This window comes from Rhinatrema bivittatum, chromosome 1, assembly GCF_901001135.1.
Source record: "Rhinatrema bivittatum chromosome 1, aRhiBiv1.1, whole genome shotgun sequence".
NCBI classification, from domain to species: Eukaryota; Metazoa; Chordata; class Amphibia; order Gymnophiona; family Rhinatrematidae; genus Rhinatrema; species Rhinatrema bivittatum.
This window is the reverse complement of record NC_042615.1, coordinates 334,274,814-334,296,219: the sequence shown is the minus strand read 5'-3', so window position 1 is coordinate 334,296,219 and position 21,406 is coordinate 334,274,814. Positions and strand designations below refer to the sequence as shown.

General features: G+C 44.0%; 1 protein-coding gene across 1 annotated transcript in view; it reads right to left on the bottom strand.

Annotated features, from left to right (window-relative positions):
• RCHY1 (ring finger and CHY zinc finger domain containing 1) overlaps positions 1–21,406 on the bottom strand; it is a 92,700-nt gene that overhangs the window by 57,651 nt on the left and 13,643 nt on the right. Inside the window, exons 3-4 of the mRNA XM_029598378.1 lie at positions 20,483–20,598; positions 8,605–8,683 (exon numbers count right to left, since the gene is read on the bottom strand). Coding sequence (XP_029454238.1) covers positions 8,605–8,683; positions 20,483–20,598 — 195 coding nt within the window. The remainder of the gene's footprint in view (positions 1–8,604; positions 8,684–20,482; positions 20,599–21,406) is intronic.

Genomic DNA, 21,406 nt, shown 5'->3' with positions numbered 1-21,406 from the left:
GAGGACCAGGTTGGGATTAATAAAACTATGAGTTTAATGAACAGGATTACATGAATGTTTTGGTATGATAAAATATTGGTATTTAAATAATTCAAAATGAACACCATGTGATTGTTGTTTGGAGATATCAATGTAAACATGAAGGAATTTGTGTTCTAAAACGTGGTTTGTAGTGACTGTTTTATGTGAAAAAAACATGTATGGATTGTTTTATATAAATAACTATTTATGATCGTGTAGATTTGGAAAGAAAGAAATTGTGAAGATGAATGGGTATGTTTGAGCATGTATGTGTATGAATGAGTGTGAAATATAGATGTGAATATTTAATGCAAATTTTATGACTGATTAATGCATTGAGAACTGTTGTTTTTGATATTTTCCTATAAATCTAATAAAAGTGTAATTTGGAATACAGTAATTGTGCTTTTATTCCACTCCGTAGGGAGTGTTTTTTTTGTGTTAGTATAAATATATATATATATATATATATATATATATATATATATATATATATATATATAGTCATTTCAAGCAATAGCTATATTAATCTGTTTTAATTAACAATTAAAACGCTCATTGAAATCTCTAAGGGCCTGATTTTCACAAGCATTTACATGCTTAAAACTGGGTTTTACCCATGTAAATGCACATTACCCTTGTACATGGGCTTTTGAAAATTTCTACAATATATGGCATTAAGTTGTCAATACATTTTACTCGTGTTAAGTGCACCTAACGCAAGTAAATGTGTAACTCCTTTGAAAATTCACCTATAAATGCTTAGTAAATTTAATGTATTCTTCTAGAGCAGAGTTGCTTACCTGTAAAAGGTGTTCTCACAGGACAGCAGGATGTTAGTCCTCAAATATGGATGACATCATCAGGATGGAGCCCAATCACGGAAAACTTTTGTCAAAGTTTCTAGAACTTTGACTGGCACCTACTGGGCATGCCCAACATAGTACCAACCCTGCATCCAGCAGGGGACCCCCTTCAGTCTCGTCTTATAGTAAAAGTACATGCGAAAAATAAGAAAACGTAACAAACCCAACACCACTGGGTGGCGGGCGGGTTTCGTGAGGACTAACATCCTGCTGTCCTGTGAGAACACCTGTTACAGCTAAGCAACTCTGCTTTCTCACAGGACAAGCAGGATGATAGTCTTCACATATGGGTGAGTACCGAGCTGAGGATGCCAGAGGAATGCACCAAATGTACCCAAAGACATAAGAACATAAGAACATGCCATACTGAGTCAGACCAAGGGTCCATCAAGCCCAGCATCCTGTTTCCAACAGTGGCCAATCCAGGCCATAAGAATCTGGCAAGTACCCAAAAACTAAGTCTATTCCATGTTGCCATTGCTAATGGCAGTGGCTATTCTCTAAGTGAACTTAATAGCAGGTAATGGACTTCTCCTCCAAGAACTTATCCAAACCTTTTTTAAACACAGCTATACTAACTGCACTAACCACATCCTCTGGCAACAAATTCCAGAGTTTAATTGTGCGCTGAGTAAAAAAGAACTTTCTCCGATTAGTTTTAAATGTGCCCCATACTAACTTCATGGAGTGCCCCCTAGTCTTTCTACTATCCGAAAGAGTAAATTACCGATTCACATCTACCTGTTCTAGACCTCTCATAATTTTAAACATCTCTATCATATCCCCCCTCAGCCGTCTCTTCTCCAAGCTGAAGAGTCCTAACCTCTTTAGTCTTTCCTCATAGGGGAGCTGTTCCATTCTCCTTATCATTTTGGTAGCCCTTCTCTGTACCTTCTCCATCGCAATTATATCTTTTTTGAGATGCGGCGACCAGAATTGTACACAGTATTCAAGGTACGGTCTCACCATGGAGCGATACAGAGGCATTATGACATTTTCCGTTTTATTCACCATTCCCTTTCTAATAATTCCCAACATTCTGTTTCCTTTTTTGACTGCCGCAGCACACTGAACCGACGATTTCAATGTGTTATCCACTAGGACGCCTAGATCTCTTTCTTGGGTTGTAGCACCTAATATGGAACCCAACATTGTGTAATTATAGCATGGGTTATTTTTCCCTATATGCATCACCTTGCACTTATCCACATTAAATTTCATCTGCCATTTGGATGCCCAATTTTGCAGCCTCACAAGGTCTTCCTGCAATTTATCACAATCTGCTTGTGATTTAACTACTCAGGAACACGAACTGGGGTGGAATTTGGTAGAGGGCATCCTGAACCCTAACTGGTTGGCGGAAGGATGTTGGTACCTCAGTTCGCAAATAAGTTGCGTAGCACAGACTGGCCGAAGATGGAATCTTGTCTGCCAGCCTTGTCTAAACAATAATGGGCTGCGAAGGTGTGGAGAGAACTCCAGGTTGCAGCCTTACAGATGTCAGCAAGCAGCACCGAGCGTAGGTGCGCTACTGATATTGCCATGGCCCTGATAGAATGTGCTTTAACATGGTCTTGAAGCGGAATGCCTGCCTGCTGATAGCAAAAGGAAATACAGTCCGCTAACCAGGAGGAGAGAGTCTGCTTACCCACAAGATTACCCAGTTTGATGGAATCGAAGGAAACAAATTGAGTGGATCTTCTGTGGGCAGCTGTACGGTTTAGATAGAATGCTAGAGCAAGTTTACAGTCAAAGGTATGCAGAGACCGTTCTCCTGGATTTGAATGGGGCCTGGGAAAAAAGGTGGGTAGTATAATGGATTGATTGATATGAAACTCCGATACTACCTTAGGCAGAAACTTAGGGTGAGTAGGGAGTACTACCCTATCATGCACAATTTTAGTGTAAGGCAGGTAGGTGACTAAGGCCTGTATTTCACTAACTCTGCGAGCTGATGTGATCACCAAAAGAAAATCACTTTCCAGATGAGATAGCGGAGATCACAGGATTGGAGAGGCTCAAATGGCGGTTTCATGAGCCGCCCCAAAACCAAATTGAGGTCCCAGGAAGGGGCCAGAGGGCGCTGTGGAGGTTTAAGGTGGAGCAAGCCCTTCAAAAAGCATGTTACAAGGGGTTGTACTGAAATAGGTACATCCCCGACACCTTTATGGAAGGCGGCTACTGCACTGACATGTACCCTGATAGAAGAAGTTTTGAGGCCTGACAGGTGCCAGAGATAGTCCAGAAACTTCGGTGTGGAATAAGTGAAGGGATCAATGGACATGGAAGTACACCATACCGTAAATCTGTTCCATTTGAAACGATAAGACTGCCTTGTGGAAGGCTTTCGTGAAGCCGGGAAACCGGCTCTGAAAGGTTAAGAGGTTGAAGTATTAACCTTTCAACATCCAGGCAGTCAGGGAGAGGGCCTGGAGGTTGGGGTGACGAAGGCAGCCATTGTTCTGAGTTATCAGAAGCAGGTTCTTCCCCTGAGGAATGTTCCGGTGTACTTATAGGTCATGGAGAATTGGAAACCAGACCTGGCGTGGCCAATAAGGCGTGATCAGAATCATTAGCCCCTTGTCCCTTCGCAACTTTATTAGAGTCTTTGAAATTAGTGGAAGTGGAGGGGTACGCATAAAGGAGACCGCTGGACCACAAGAGGGAGAAAGCGTGTCTTGGCTGAAAGTGTTGGCTGCGAGTGAGGGAGCAGACGTTCCCTACTTTGTGGTTGTGGATCGATGCAAAGAGGTCTATGCGAGGGTAACCCCAAAAGTTGGAACATTGAGTCCGCTACTATGGGGTTGAGGGACCACTCGTGCGGTTGAAAAGTGCGACTCAGCTTGTCTGCCAACACATTGTCCACTCCCGGCAAGTAGGTGGCCCTGAGGCACATCGAGTGGGAAAGGGCTTCCGCCCATATATGTGCAGCTTCCTGACAGGAGGTAGGAGCCAGTTCCCCCTTGCTTGTTGATGTACCACATGGCCACCTGGTTGTCGGTTTGAATCAGGATGACCTGGTTGGAAAGCTGATCCTGAAAAGCCCTGAGAGCATATCTGATTGCACGAAGCTCCAGGAAATATATTTGGTGTTTGGCTTCCTCTGGAGACCAAATGCCCTGAGTTTGCATGTTTGCAACATGTGCACCCCAGCCGAGGTTGGAGGCATCTGTTGTCAAGGTTATTTGAGGTTCTGGAGCCTGAAATGGAAGGTCTTGAAGAAGATTGGATTGATTTATCCACCAAGCCAGTGATAAGCGGAGCTGGTTGGTGATGTGGACAATGGTGGACATTGGCTGAGAAGACTGAATCCACTGCGATTTTAGAGTCCACTGCATTACTCTCATGGCCAGGCGGGCCATGGGAGTGACATGCACCGAGGAGGCCATATGACCCAGTAAGATCAGAAAGTGACGTGCAGTTGAGTGTTGTTGAAACTGCAGTCGATGGGCCAGAGAAGCGAGAGTGAGAGCTCAATCCTGAGGTAGGAAGGCTTTCGCTTTTAGAGAGTGTCCAAGTCTGCCCCTATGAACGATAGGGTTTGGGATGGAACTAGCCTGGATTTTGGATAGTTTATGAGAAACCCTAGGGAGATCAGGGATTGCCACGTGAGACGTAGGAACGTCAGTGCAGTTTGCTGAGTGGGAGCCCTGATTAACCAATCATCGAGATAGGTGGCCCAGACGTGGACACTGACTCCTGATGAAGGCAGCTACCACTACGAGACACTTGGTGAAGACTCGTGGGGCAGATGCTAGGCCGAATGGTAACACTCAATATTGGAAGTGTTTTGGGCCTACTAGGAACCACAGGAATCTGCGATGTGACGGAGTAATTGAAATATGTGTGTAGGCATCCTGGAGGTCTAGAGAGCAGAGCCAGTCTTCCCTTTGGAGAAGGGGAAGAAGAGAACCCAAGGTCACCATCTTGAACTTTTCTCTTTGTAGATATTTGTTTAGGGTGCGAAGATCTAGTATTGGGCACACACCACCTGACTTTTTTGGTATCAGGAAATATCGAGAATAGAACCCTTGCCCCTGTTGGGAGAGGGGCACTGGCTCTATTGCTTGGGACTGGAGGAAGAGGGAGACCTCCTGCTCCAGGAGTGATGAGTGGTCGGATGTTCCCCACGTCAGCCGAGGTGGGGAATCCGGTGGAATAGAGAGAAAGTTAAGGTGGTAACCTTGAGTTACTACAGTGAGTACCCACTGATCTGTGGTGACTGTGTGCCATGGTTTGGAGAAGTGGCACAATCTGCCTCCAACGGGAATAGCCGGAAGCGGAGGCTGGGTACTGCTCTCTAAGAGGGAGTCAAAAGCCAAACGCTGGACCTGGCTGGGGGGCTGGCTGTGACTTCTGTACTCAAGGTTGCCTGGATTGGCCTTTTTGGTAAGGCTTAGAAGGTCGACCCCTGGACGCTGGGGAATAGTATCTCCTTTGCCAGTAGACCTGTCTCTTGGAGTCTCTCCTAAAAGATCTTTTGGAAGAGGAGGAGAGATCAGAAGGCAGTAAGGAGAGCTGGCGCAGAGTCTCTTGGTGGTCCTTGAGCTGCGCCACTGCTTCTTGAATTTTTTCTCCAAAAAGATTATGCCCAGCACAGGGCAAGTCAGCTAACCTGTCCTGTACCTCTGGTCTGAGGTCTGAAGACTTTAAACAGGCCCATCTTCTTGCACTAATACCTGCCGCTGACACTCTGGAGGCGGTGTCAAAGATGTCGTTTGCCGACAGTACCTCATGTTTGCCAGCATCTAAACCTTTTTGTGCTAGGGCATGAAGTTGGTCTTGGAATTGCAGAGGTAAGGATTCAGCAAATTCCTGAATCTTCATAAACAGGGCCCTGTTGTACTGGGTCATGTACAGATGATAGGAAGCAATGCGAGAGATGAGAATTGACCCATGGAATACTCGCCTTCCAAATGCATCCAGAAATTTCTGTTCTTTTCCTGGGGGAATGGAAGAGTGGGGTTTGGAGTGTCGTGCCCTCTTCTGGGCTGACTCCACAACCACTGAGTGATGGTCTAGCTGAGCTCTCTGGAAGCCAGGGGCTGACTGAACTAGATAGGTGGCATCTGCTTTACGGTTGACAGGTGCCACAGAACAGGGTGCATCCAATTTCTCTTTAAAAGGTCCAAGAGGATATCATGAATAGGGATAGACATGATTTCCTTAGGAGCATCGAGAAATTGGAGAAGTTCCAGCAATTGATGCCTAGAGTCCTCTTCATTCTGAAGCTGGAATGGAACTGTTTCAGACATTTCCTTTACAAAGATAAGGGAGAAGTCCTCTGGAGGAGAATGCTTCCTTTCATCAGGAGGAGAGGGCTGTGAAGGCAGATCATCAGTATCCTGGGACGAATCATCTGTCCAGGGATTGTATGGCTCATCACCAGCTCCCATATGTTCATCAGAAGGGAGTAACGGTGTTATCCCAAAAGGCCCTGGCCTAGGCATCGATGGCCTTGAAGGTGGAATTGAAGGCATCGATGGAGGCATCGAAAGCATTGAGGGAGGCACCGATGGAATCGGTGACATAGATGGTTGTGTCTGTGGTAGCACTCTGGAGGGCGGAATGGAGATCGGTGTTTCCTCTTCTTCTTCCGATGACAAAGGTATCTGAGAGGAAGGAATCGTGCCCATCGGTTCTCTTGGATCCATCGGTGGAAGGGCACCGATTAACTTATCCATTCTTGCCAATAGCAGTGCAAGCGCCATGGGTATCGGATCGGTGGCTGGAGCAGGAACCGGCATCGATGGAGTTTGAACCCCTGGAGTGCTTTACCAATAACCACTTGGATCATCCGATCCAATTCCTCACGGAAACCTGGGCATGGATACCCGATTCTGGAGTAGGAGGCAGCACTGGCATAGCCGGAGGGTCCACCGGTAAAGGAGGGAATCATGGATCCTGGCACCTGTCCAGGTGGGGAACACCTCGGTGACCCAGAGACAGAAGAGGATGGGGCCTTTTCTGTATGGAATTTCTTTGTCGGTGGCTCAGACGACGTCGACACCGAGGACTTACCTGTATCGGTTGGCCTGAGCTTTTCGATGTTCTCCTCTGTCTTTTTCCTGAAGAGGAACAGAGGGGGTCAACACCCGCGGAGTCGTCGACGCTGGTCGGGCAGCAGCAGTTTCCCGGTGCTGGCACGAAGCAGACGGCACTGGTTCAGATGACGTCAACGCTATCGATGGAGTCGGGGTTTTGGCCGAAAGAGAAGTCCCATCTTCTCAAGCCGAGCCTTGCGACCCATTGGTGTCATTTGGGCACATTTGGTGCAAGTAAGGACATCATAGTCAGACCCCAAACACATCACGCAGACCGTGTGAGGGTCAGTGATGGACATCGTTCGAGTGCAGTTAGGGCACAGACGGAAACCCGACACCATGGCCTCGAGAAAATTTAGCCGCGGTGCGGTCGATGACTGGTAAACCGCGAGGGAAAAACTCGACGTGAATAGACCACAAGCAGGTAAAAAAACTTACTGTTCGACCGCGGTGCAAAGATAGATATCGATAAGGGGACCCCTGTGGGGTAAAATGTTTTTGAAAGTTTTTGATGAAGTTCCGTGAGGAAAAAAATTCCTGTCGGGAATCTCTGAAGAGCTCCTTAACCTGCGTGGCTACTGCTGCGCAGAAAAAAGAAGACTGAAAGGGGACCCCTGCTGGATGCAGGGTTGGTGCTATGCTGGGCATGTCCAGTAGGTGTCAGTCAAAGTTCTAGAAACTTTGACAAACATTTTCCATGATTGGCTTCATCCTGATGATGTCATCCATATGTGAGGACTACCATTCTGCTTGTCCTGTGAGAATGATTATAACAAATTCTGATTGATAATAGTTTGACTAATCAAATTCTTAATCAAAGTAAATACAGTTGGCAATGCTAAGTGGCCAGTGAAACCACAGCAAGGACTGCAGTGACCTGAGAATCATGCCAATACCTTAGAGCCTGTCCATTTCCATACCAGTACAAAACCTCTTTGCCTTGCACATTGTGAGGTGTACAGCAATGACTGAAGAGTCTCTGTCATATGTAACTGAGAAGATCTGAAATGTTAATGTGTGTAAGAATTCTAGAAAAAAAAGCATGCCTTTTAGATGTGTTTTGTTTTGACAAAGAAAAGTGTAGTCAAATGTATTAATCCCAAAGGGCCTAAGGGTACAGTTATACAGTGTCAGCTTCTTTCCATGGTCTTCATTTTTCAGGCCCTCTGATTCCAGATAGCCAAGCCCTCTCGAGATCATATTCAATTCAGCATGATCACACTATTAAACTTCCCCTTAGTAACAGGATCAGGATCATATTAGTATATTAACACCTAGGTAGACATTAAATAGCATTCAGTTAGCAAGTGTTGGTAAACAGTGTGAAGGATGAGCATACCAAGGTATTTATCAAGAAAAAAAACTCATTTACATGTAACATTTCTTCATTTGCATGTATGAACATGAACATTTTAACACGCTCTCCACATTGTCTTTTCATATCCTTTGAATATGCATGGTAAGGCTTTCCTGCATAATAGGCAAATTATGGCATGCATACAAAGGCCATAATATGAACACTAAAGTTTATTGCATTAAGCCCCATTGACTCTGAACAGAGGATGTTCAAGCAGCTTATGCCAAATTTGGAAAGACACTGCCCCTCCATAACTCCTATAGCTACTTTAGTCAATGCTATCATCCCTTACATATAAAATAAGGTAATATCTTACCTTATGATTTCCTTGCAGGCTAACGCCTAAACATAAATTGCATTTTGAACAATGGAAAAAATCTTCCTTTGGACCAATCCTAATACAGAGAAGAAACACATGAACGTCAAACAAGGAAGGACATAAAAATCATGCTTGAATTTTTCCAGCGCATTTCAATGTGACCTACAAAAAGTGACATCCAAAGTCATCACTTTCCATACAGTAAATTCCAGGCCCAGACTTGGCTTTCACTCACATTTGACCCTGATCAGTCTACTCTGAAGAAAGCTATTTTGCTTTCAGATAGACAGATGGACAGCTTACATCAGCACTTTTCCACTGTGTGTTGAAAAGTGATAAAAAGAGAGGACACATTCCTGCCTATACCAAACAACCATATTAAGGGGTAGATTTTAAGACCCATGCGTGTGGTTCCTGGCATGCACTCATGGATGCACTGATTTTATAACATGCACAGCTTGCCTGTACCATTGAAGAGAAAGATACTAAAGTTTGCATCTTCACTTTGACGGGGGCTCAGGCATATTATTAACTTGATGTGATTAAGCTCAAAGGAGAGAGAGAAGGAGGATGTTGCTACAGGCACAACTCTTGCTAGTAAAAAAATGGCACTCCGATGCTCAACCAGCAAGAAGATTTGAACAGTCTGAGTATGCCGTCTGAAGCCAGGAAGGGTAAACTAGTCCATAAAAACAGAAAACATACAGAATGCCCACTGGACAAAAGGGTTTTCTTCAGTGACTGTGAAAATTTTCCTGACTAGTGATTCAAGTTAGTTATGAAAAATCTCTCATGCCCCAGAAACGAATACAGAAAATACAATTTGTTTCACCCAATGAAATGCCTACTCTGCAGGAAACAAATTAGCAAAATACAGCAGCTATACTAGCTCGATGCTTTAAACACCAGTTTATCTGTTTCTTAATTCCATGGCTCTCTCTTTGTTTCTTTATTTGTCCCCTGTGTCAGGGGACCTTCTACCCTTGTCAAACTTTTGGGCTTTATACTAACACCTTTTCAATCTTATTAAATAAAGCGGTTATGAATGCTTTATGAATTTTATGTAATAGACCAAACTTAAGACACAAACCAATCACTATTGAGGGATCCAAAATATAAACTCAATGAGCTCCAATATATTGCCTCACTTATTCGTATTTTTCTAGTTTATTGTTGCTATAATTAAAAAACTGCAAACACAGTAATTAAATCAATTAAATTAATTGATTTAATTACTTGTATTAAACAAACAAAAGAAAAAAATTTTGGGGGGGATGGAGTGGAAAGTTTCTTATGTTATTATATTCCCATTACCCCATGGTAATGGTATATAAATTCTTTTAATCATTAACGATCCATCTCCAACCACTTTGTTTTTATGTGTAGAGCGTACCAAAAATTCAAAAAAATATCCCGAAAGTAAAAAAAAAAAAAACCTCTTCTATACACTTTCATCCAATAAATTTTTTTTTTTAAAGTTATATCCCAACATTGAATTCAAGTGCTGCTGTTAGCTTAAATAGTCCTTCATATTTTATAACAAGGCTGCAAAAATATTCATAACAGACGTGAATACTGTCTGCCCAACGGGGCCACGTTTCAGACCGTTCAGGTCTTTCCTCAGGGGATGTTATTATATCCAATCCGTCGTATGCTTTATCCGCTTGGTTCAGCGCATTGTCGCTCCTGTACAAATCCTATTTGCGGCTTGAATTCCAAACTGTCACCAACATCATCAACTATCATTTCTGATGCACTTATACTACTCTTGCTGATTCAAATAGTCCAATCAAAGATATTCACTTGACGTAGACACGTCACGTATTCCTTACACTAAAGCTGACCAATCCAGTTCTTCATTTAAACCCCCAGGTATCTATGCTTTTAGAGTAAAAATCCAAAAAGCCTCTCAATAATTTAAATGTCTGTACTCAGTCGACCCCCCCCCCTCGATGATATCCTTACATGATCAAGAACAGTCCATCTCAACTGCGTAAATCTGTGCTTATACTGTAAACAATGTTATACAATTGGAGCCGTGAGTTGTTCTTTATTTAAGCCTGATTTATGCTCATTCAACCGGATCCACATTGTACAAGTCGTACGGCCCACATACATTTTTGGGCAAGAGCAAATTTATGCATAAACTACAAATGTAGAAGTACAATTTGAGCGTGACTTCCGAAATACTCAAATTTGTTACCGGATCAATCCAATGTTCACCTTCAATACAGCTGTCACAATGGGGACATTGACCACATTTAAAATGACCCACCAGACCTTGCATAGATTACCGTGGTCTCAACGCCATCACCTGCCGAGACAGATATCCATTACCACTCATCCCAGAACTCTTAGACCCTGTACAAGGAGCAAAGGTCTTCACCAAGCTCGATCTTCTTGAGGCCTACAACCTGGTACGAATCCACCCAGGTGACGAGTGGAAAACCGTTTTCAACACTCGTGATGGGCATTACGAGTACCTTGTTTTGTCCCTGCGGTTTTCCAAAACTTGATGACTGAAATTCTTCGTGACATGCTCCACTCTTCTGTCATCGTTTATCTAGATGACGTTCTAATATACTCCAAAGACCTCACTACGCATCAATAGCAAGTTAAGCAAGTGTTACAAAGACTTTGAGACAACTGCTTGTTCACCAAATTAGAAAAATGCCTATTTGAACAAGAATCTTTGCCGTTCTTGGGATACATAGTATCCTCTACAGGATTTTATATGGACCCCGAGAAAGTATCCGCCATCAAGGATTAGACTCAACCAGTGGGGATCAAAGCCCTCCAGCGTTTCCTCGGATTCGCAAATTTCTATAGACAATTCATACCCCACTATTCACAAAGGGTGGCTCCTCGTACTGCCCTCACAAAGAAGGGAGCGAACGCTAAAGATTGGTCTTCGGAGGCACATCATGCTTTCAAGGATTTGAAAAGAGCCTTTTTGTTAGAACCTGCTTACATCACCCGGACCCTCAACGACATTTCATAGTGGAAGTGGATTCATCGGATCTAGCTGTGGGGGTAGTTCTCAGCCAAATATCCAGCAAGGGCAAGTTACTCCTTTGTTCGTACTTCTCTTGGAAATTCTCTGCCACCGAGAAGAACTACGATATAGGTGATAAAGAACTCTTGGCCATTAAATTAACATTTGAAGAGTGGCGTCAGTGGCTGGGGGGAGCCCAGCATCCGATAATAGTATATACGGATCACAAGAATTTAGAATTCTTACGCCGAGCCCAACGTTTGAACCCCTGACAAGCTTGCTGGTCCTTATTTTTCAGCCGTTTTAATTTCTCTCTATGCTACAGGCCAGCGTCTAAAAATCTTCGTGCGGACGCCCTCTCCTGCACTACTGAAATGGAAGACACACCTACCTCCCTTCAGTATATCTTAGACCCAGCCAAGGTCATCATGGCTGCCACTGATGTAGTTCCCCTTGGCAAGACAGTTGTTCCTGTCCTTCCAAGAAAGGAAGTTCTCTCCTGGGCTCACGGATTCCCTAGCGGCGGGACATCCTGGTAAGGCACGAACCTTGGAGCTGCTAACACGGTATTACTGGTGGCCACACGTCAAGTGGGACATCCAGACATTCTGTCTGGTGCAGGTAGGCTCCTGCCCTACCTGCACCAGACAGAAACCCTTATCGGGTCGTCTTTGGAGGTCTTTTACAACCGCTCCCCATACCTGCAGAACCATGGACTCATCTCTCTACAGATTTTGTAGTAGACCTGCCTCTATCCGAGGGAAAGACAGTCATCTGGGTCACCATGGACAGGTTTTCTAAAATGGCCCATTTTGTGCCATTTGCCAAGCTTCCTACTGCCCCCGAGCTGGCACAGCTCTTTACCCAGCACATTTTCCGCATTTATGGACTGCCACTCCACATTGCCTCAGACTGTGGCTCGCAATTTACAGCTAAATACTGGAGGGCACTTTGCAAAAGGTTTGGGGTTCATTTGGACTTCACCTCTGCTTTCCACCCGCAAGCCAATGGACAAGTGGAATAAACTAACCGTTCACTGAAGGCCTTCCTCCGTTCCTTCGTGGGAGACAAATAGGATGATTGGGTGGCTCCATTACCATGGGCCGAGTTCTCATACAATCACCATGTGCACTCTGCAACCGGGGCTTCCCCCTTTCAGCTTGTTTATGGTAAGCAACTCAAGCCTTTTTTGCTGCTTCCGCTGACAGTACATTCACCTGTGGCCCAACTCACTGCTCAGCAGCTTCGCGCTCTCTGGGAGTCTACACAAATTAAATTGCAGCAAATTGCTGCCATCGCCAAGAGAAACACCGACAAACATAGTCATCCAGCTCCTGTTTTCAATCCTGGAGATAGAATGTGGCTGAGCACTAAGCATATTTGTCTCCGAATTCCTTCCATGCGCTTGGCACCTAAGTATATCGGTCCATTTGTGGTCACGGAACAAGTGGGTACGGTTTCCATCGCTTGCGCCTTCCGCCCACTTTGAAGATTTACAACGTATTCCACGTTTCTTTACTCAAGCCATTGATACTTTCAGCCTTACACCGCAAACCACCTGAACCCTCCAAGACGGTAACGGAGGAGGAGACCATTTACCAAGTATGGGATGTGTTGGACGTACTCTTCTACCATCGAAGATGGGAGTACCTAATTTCCTGGGAAGGTTGTGGTCTGGAGGAGAACACTTGGGAGACTGCTTCTAACATCCTGGACAAATCCCTTCTTCATCAATTTCATCGGGATCATCCAGGTAAGCCAGGACCTCCAGGGAGAGGGGCATAAGAGGGGAGTACTGTTAAGAATCCCGGCCGCGGGAGGCCACATCCGGGTCCCCACCTTACCTGCTGCCTTTCCCCAGTCGGTCGCGGCGTCCTCCGCACAGCTCTGGGCCGCGGTTGGGCCTTCCTGTGGCGCTCTCCCCACGAGGGAGACGCCGCCGACTTCCTGCACCAAACCCCGCCCCCTTAGGCACATGCGCAAGGGCTCGGGATTTAAAGGGGCCATGGCAGGAGACCTCAGCCCGCCCCCTAAAATGACATCAGACGCCCAAGGGTATTTAATCCCAACCTGAATCTTCATTCTCTGCTTTTGCAATGGGTCTACTCGTTGAGTGTCTAGTTGCTGTTCCTGATCCAGCCTTCTTCAGTTCCAGTTCCTGTCCTGCTCCGCTCCCGAGTTCCTGGTCTTGCTCCCTCTTTGGCTTGCTTCTCTGGTTTGACTTCTGCTACTTCTTTGTCTGCTGCCTGTCCTGACCCTTGCTTCGTCCATCTAATCCGCTTGTCTTCAGCCAGCCCAAACCTCTGGCCTGGATCTCCGTCTTGCACCGCTGCCACCTGCCATGACCTCTGGACTGTCCCTGTTACTCCCATACTGCTGCCTGCCTCGACTCGGACTGTACTTGGTATTCTCTGTGCCAGGAGACCCTCGCCTAAGTCCTGCCGGCCCCGGCACCCAACGGCTCAACCTGCGGGGAACGAGAGCTGGTATAGGTGAGGGTCCTGTACGGTCTTCTGGTCCTGCGCCAGCTGCTGGCTACGAGTTCCACTGCAGACCTACCTCCAGTGGATCCTCACTACACTCTAGCTGGTCCAAGGGTCCACTGCCATAACAACAGGGCTGCTCACAGACTACTTGCCCCAAGGCATTATCTTCCATGGCCTGCACATCTAATCCACGTAAGAGAATGTAAAGTGCAAATCGCTGCCTTACAGATGTTGTCTGGAGCTGGCACTGTAGACTATGCTCATGAAGAAGCCTGAGCCCTTGTAGAATGAGCATGAAGCACAATTGGAAGCTGTTGACTCTTCAACAAAGGCTGGAGCAATCATCTGCTTGATTTACCTGGACAATGAGAATTCTGAAGCTGCTTCACCCTATGAGGTCCACTGAATACAGACCCATTGGTTAGCTGAAAGAGATTAGCCATCTTTTAAATACCTGAAGAAGGTTCAAAGAACCTTTAATAAGGGGAAAGACTGCTCTTACCATCACATTCCCCTTTATAGGATACTGAAAAGAGATACTGTCTGTTTACCCAAAGGCAAAAATGACCTTGGTTAAGAAGGATGGCTCTGATTAAAAGTGATAAAGATCAAAAAGAAACAATCCAACAAAATGCAAACAAAGCAAATATGTAACAAAAACGTTGCAAGTATCAAAAAATACAACAGAGAATACCTTTAAAGTTTAAAGCGAAGGACCATCATAACACCCCATGACCCTAAGGGTCATAAACAATCAATCATTGGTCCTGAGATGGTAAATCCCTTTTTGAAAATGTTTTGGGTTTTTTAAATGCTTATAAATGCTCATGAGCGGCTTCTACGAAAACTAAAAAGTCATGGGATAGGAGGAGATGTCTTTTCGTGGACTACAAACTGGTTAAAAGACAGGAAACAGAGTGTAGGACTAAATGGTCAATTTTCTCAGTGGAAAAGGGTAAACAGTGGAGTGCCTCAGGGATCTATACTTGGACCGGTGCTTTTCAATATATATATATAAATGATCTGGAAAGGAATACGACGAGTGACGTTATCAAATTTTCAGATGATACAAAATTATTCAGAGTAGTTAAATCACAAGCAGATTGTGATACATTACAGGAGGACCTTGCAAGACTGGAAGATTGGGCATCCAAATGGCAGATGAAATTTAATGTGGACAAGTGCAAGGTGTTGCATATAGGGAAAAATAACCCTTGCTGTAGTTACACGATGTTAGGTTCCATATTAGGAGCTACCACCCAGGAAAAAGATCTAGGCATCATAGTGGATAATACTTTAAAATCGTCGGCTCAGTGTGCTGCAGCAATCAAAAAAGCAAACAGAATGTTAGGAATTATTAGGAAGGGAATGGTTAATAAAACGGAAAATGTCATAATGCCTCTATATCACTCCATGGTGAGACCACACCTTGAATACTGTGTACAATTCTGGTCGCCACATCTCAAAAAAGATATAGTTGCGATGGAGAAGGTACAGAGAAGGGCAACCAAAATGATAAAGGGGATGGAACAGCTCCCCTATGAGGAAAGGCTGAAGAGGTTAGGGCTGTTCAGCTTGGAGAAGAGACAGCTGAGGGGGGATATGATAGAGGTCTTTAAGATTATGAGAGGTCTTAAACGAGTAGATGTGACTCTGTTATTTACACTTTCGAATAATAGAAGGACTAGGGGGCATTACATGAAGTTAGCAAGTAGCACATTTAAGACTAATAGGAGAAAATTCTTTTTCACTCAACGCACAATAAAGCTCTGGAATTTGTTGCCAGAGGATGTGGTTAGTGCAGTTGGGTTCAAAAAAGGTTTGGATAAGTTCTTGGAGAAGTCCATTAATGGCTATTAATCAAGTTTACTTAGGGAATAGCCACTGCTATTAATTGCATCAGTAGCATGAGATCGTCTTTGTGTTTGGATAATTGCCAGGTTCTTGTAGCCTGGTTTGGCCTCTGTTGGAAACAGGATGGTGGGCTTGATGGACCCTTGGTCTAACCTAGCATGGCAATTTCTTATGTTTTTAATTTTTGCTTTTATGTGTCAGAGAATCCTTATATTGAACCTAAAGTGAGTTCTCAGAGTTTCAGAAATGTGTATTTATACTCTCTTTACCAATGAAGAATGAATTGGGAACTGTTTAAAAGTGATCAACTCTGTAAAAAGCCTAGGAGGGATCACTGCCAATTAAGGTCCATAACTCTGAGCATAGAACACTAGAGGTACAACCGTTAAGGAACATCCTTCGAGAATGTGTGACAAAGGAGAAGACAAGAGTTATAAGAACCAGATCCAGATTTCATTGAGGCACTGGATACCCCAAGAGATGGGAAAATATGCTTAACACTAAAGTTCCCTGGATCTGATGTTGGCAACATGAAATAGCTGCAAATGGGATCCCCAGGGAATTAAGAGCTTAGCCTTTGTCAAAAACCCTTTTTCAGGAAGGTCAATATGGATGGAATGTTGATCCACCAGGGTGAAATGACCAGAAAATTGAAAGAAGCCTTAAGTTTAATGAGACTGCAGTAGAAAGTCATTGCTGAAGAATATTCCTCTCTGAGCTAACACACTCTTCAAGACTTAGGTTGATTAAACAAAATACAAAACCAGTTCCTGGCGTACCAGGCCTTGAGCAAATCGCTGAACTCTTTCTTTTTAGTGACTAAAGAATCTGTTGGCCTTGGATACTTGTAATTTACTTATCAGATTCAGTTGTGGGGGATCCTCATAATCTACTTTTGTTCAGGAAAGCTTTCAGTCTGAGCTCACACACTTTGGGGGATCAACTTATTCCTGTTGAAGAAGTCAATTTAAATGCATGCTACTCTTGCAATGTGAACTGCTAAAAACTGCAGTAAGTTCTACTTTGTCCACCAGAACAGGCTGCATGCTTTTTTGGGTTATAATTGGTTTCTGAGCGTTCCCTTGCCTGTTCACATTAGCAATCATTAAGGAAAAGAACTGCAACCAGGCCGGCCCGAGAGCCTTGGTTTCCAGTCTGTTTATAGACCACATGCTTCTTCTTCTTTGGTCCAGATTCCTTGAACTATGCGAGGGGTGATAGAACACAACCCACTGCACTAGGCTTATGTCTGATGTGCCCATAACCAATCTGGGAGGATCCAGATCCATTCCTTTAGACAGATCGTGGCACCTGTCATGCCTGATTGACTGGATGAGAGAGACACACTCCGCAGTGCTTTGACTTCAGAGACATCTGAAGCCATAGGTAAACCCTAGTTCCAGCCAATTAGATCCAGAAAAGCCATCACAAAACTGGTGATTACTCCTACACCCTGGCAGACCTCTGTGGGATAAGTCTAATACCTAAACTAACCATTTACTGACTCTCACCCGAGTCGTCAAGAAGCATCTGCCTACCCTGGAATCAAGACAAGGTACAGGTTGAAATAAGGATGGGATATATCCGTCTGAACCTGGAGTTAATGACCTTGTGACCTAGGCAAGTCAGAAGTCAAAAACGGAAATGCTTCCCTCAGATTCAAAACACAAAGGGACAAAGAGAACCTCTAGATATCTTCCCAGATGGCAATTTGACAGAAACTTCTAAAAGGTCCAGGGAAAAAAAGGAACTCTTCGTGCCTCACCATCAGACTGATGGAGCAAGGGTTTCTATACCAAAGTGAGGCACTCAAAGACTTCCAATGACTTTCTTCTGACTGAGGGAGCGCCAGAGACCAGCTTTTTTCTTTCGGAACACCAAATAGTACTACTGACCTAAATCATAAGCTTGAGTGGTACTGGAACTCAGCTATCAAACTCTAAAGCTTCCCCAGAGCAGTCTTTACTTCCACTCTTGGAGGCTGACATTCAGGGAAACACCATCAAGGCATTGGAACAAAGAAGTGGCAACTTCTAGTGATCACCTGCCCCATACCATGACCAAAACCATGGCCTAATGTGGCAAGAAATCCCTCACAGTAGGGCCACTGTAACCATCTGCTTACCAGAATTGCTTGGGGTGGGATTGGGAGGGGTCCCTCCATGGGCTATATGAATATCTGGAGAAATCCCTGTACCAATAATTCTTGTCTTCATCACCCTATAATTGGGCTGATCGATATCTAGACAGACTGTCACACTCCCAGGCTGACTCTTCTGACATCCCCCAGGCTATGAGGCTTCAAACAGTCCTGAGGCCAGCAGACACTGGGACACAACTTTTCCAAAGCTTGTTCAAATCACTGGGACACAACTTTTCCAAAGCTTGTTCAAACAGTAACCCTAAAAGGGAAGACTTACTAAGACAGGTCTCAGACTTTGAACCTGCTGCTCTGTCCTGCGATCAAAAGCCAATACCATGATATCAACCCAAAGGACAACTGAGAACAAGCTCCTCTTTCCAGAATAACCTGAGGATGGAAAAGCCCCCTTAAGAGGCAACTCTCCTTATTCCTTGTTTTCCAAGAGATTATCTTTCACCAAGATCAGCTCCCCTGCTGGCCACAAGAGTATTTGATGGAGGAGGCCTCCTAGGAGCCTGAGGTTCACTAGCCAGCCTAGGCTAGAAAGGCACTACATCCCTAAATGGAAAAAGTTCCCTAGGTAGTGGGAAGAAGAGTCCCATTAAGGCTCCTGGACTCCAATAATCAGAAATTAGTGCCTTTATTTTTTCCATACAAATGTGCTGAGTCCAGATTGAGGAGGCCAGGCATTCAGTGTGAAGGAGGAGCAAGCAGTATCTTTTACTTGGAGCCCGGGCACTTTTCCCACAAGCATACCAGAAATGCAAGAATAAAACAGACCTTCCCGTTCATGGCTTAAATTACAGGCCTTCATAATGCCCTCTGAAAATAAGTTCTTTCCTGAACACAGGGACTCACTGCTGCACACACACCAGAGTTTCTCTGCTTTTGGTAGCCTACTTGGTTCCAAGGGCAACATGAAATACTCAAAATTGGTGGCTGGAGATGCCAGCACAGACCTGTTGAGGTAGCAGGGCTGTCTGCATTCTTTTGCCTTGCAGCTTTTCCTGTATGCAGAACAAACAATTGAAAGTTCCAGCTCTCTTTGAATAGCCACAGAGCATGCTGTGGAGAGCCCCAATTAAGGGTGTATTGACTTTATAAGGGCAAACTGAGTTCCAATGGCTGTGGGTCCTATCACGATAGTGAATACTTATGCCTGCATGGAGGGTCTCCAGAAAGGAGAAGACTATTTCCTGTTCACAGTTCTTTAAACTCTGTTGTGGCAGCCACTAAAGAATCGCTACTATATACAAGAAAGAACCAATTTTCCTTTCCCTATATGCAACACCTTGCACTTGTCCACATTAAATGGGCATCCAAATGGCAGATGAAAATCTTCCAGTCTTGCAAGGTCCTCCTGTAATGTATCACAATCCGCTTATGATTTAACTACTCTGAATAATTTTGTATCATCATATATATATATATATTTTTTTTTTTTTTTTGGAAAAGCACCGGTCCAAGTATAGATCCCTGAGGCACTCCGCTGCCCACCTTTTTCCACTGAAAAAATTGACCATTTAATCCTACTCTCTGTTTCTAATCCATGAAAGGACATCGCCTCCTATCCCATGACTTTTTAGTTTTCGTAGAAGCCTCTCATGAGGGACTGTGTCAACCGCCTTCTGAAAATCCAAGTACACTACATCTACCAGTTCACCTTTATCCACATGTTTGTTAACCCCTTCAAAAAAATGAAGCAGGTGTGTTAGGCAAGACTTCCCTTGGGTAAATCCATGTTGACTGTGTTCCATTAAACCATGTCTTTCTATATGCTCTACGATTTTTATCTTGAGAATAGTTTCTACTATTTTTCCCGGCACTGAAGTCAGGCTCACTGGTCTATAGTTACCCGGATGGCCACTTCCTAGAGAGCAGCTAGGAATTTATATAAATTGATATTTTATATGAGGAGGGAGTGTTAAGTTTTACAGTGTGACATTGCCTTTCACTCCCCTAGTGAGAGTAGGAGTATGGCCAGTGGTATTAAGGATTTCTAATTATTATTTGTATTTGTTTTGTTATGCTATACCGATGTATTTTATTTTTTATCACGTTTATTGATGTGTTGTATTGATGTATTTTGTGCTTAAATGTAAACTGCTTTGGATCCCCCTTCCTGGGTAGAACAGTAGTAAATAAGTCTAAAACAGAATAGAATAGCAGCCATAACCCATACCTATTATATCATTATAACACGTCTCCTTATCAGGTCCTAGACCTCTTCTATCACTGTTACTTCTTTTGTCTGACAGAAAAATTTTGTAATCTGACATTTTGTATGTAATATCATAATACAATTCCATTATAAAAGGGTCAAACAAAATAAGTACTGCTGAAAATCAAAACAGTATGTTAAAAACGATTTAAGAAATATAAGTCTTTTTTTTTTACCTGCAAATGCCACACTTGTCACAGTGATATTGCTTCTTGTCTTTGTCAAACAAGTGGCATACATCACAGTAATATTCTCCAAACACACTACTGCAACCTTGGCAACTCTGCTGAACCTACAAGAAAGCACAAGCATGAAGCAAGCTGCTTAATATACAGAAGATGGAAAAAACTCCCTGTGATTTTTTAATGTAGCATTTCTGCTTGCATCTACATTCTCTTATCTCACTGGCAGTATTTCTTCAAATAACCAATCTATTTTCCAAAGACCTAAAAACATACTGTCAATGTACAGTAGTGAACAGAGTGTAGTAAAGGACCCAATCCAAGTAAATGTATTATTCAGTCAGTGTAAAATGGCCTACATATCAGAAAGTCTGACAGACAACTGTGAAAAGCAGTTTGAGCTTGCCAACATGCAAATCAACCTATACAGCTAAACATTTAGCAAGAATGGAGTCAAATGTAAAACCTTTGGTCAGGGCTAACAGAAGACTGGACTTGTAACCTTAAAATCAAGATTCTCTTCATGAATGTGCATTTCCATTTCTATACTTATATTAAATGGAATCTTTGATTAAGAATTCATGCTATGTAAGAGTCCAATTCAATGAGAAATCTTCCCTACTACGGTCACTGGAATCTTTGTAAAAATGGGAGGTCAAGGCAAGACAAGGCATGGTGCCCTCTATATCACCATGTCCATGCTCCTTCCCCACTCCCCCCCAAATCACATGGTTCCCACTCTCTGCTCCCCACTAACTGACCTCATGGCTCCTTTTCTCCTCCCTACGGACCATGGCTCTTGCTCCCAACCTCCACTCCCTCCTACAACCCCCCCCCCCCCAACCAAACCTTGTGGCTTTTTTCCCCACTCACCTGCAGCAAATCTAGTGGTTGTCATCCAACTTAGAAAGTAGGAGC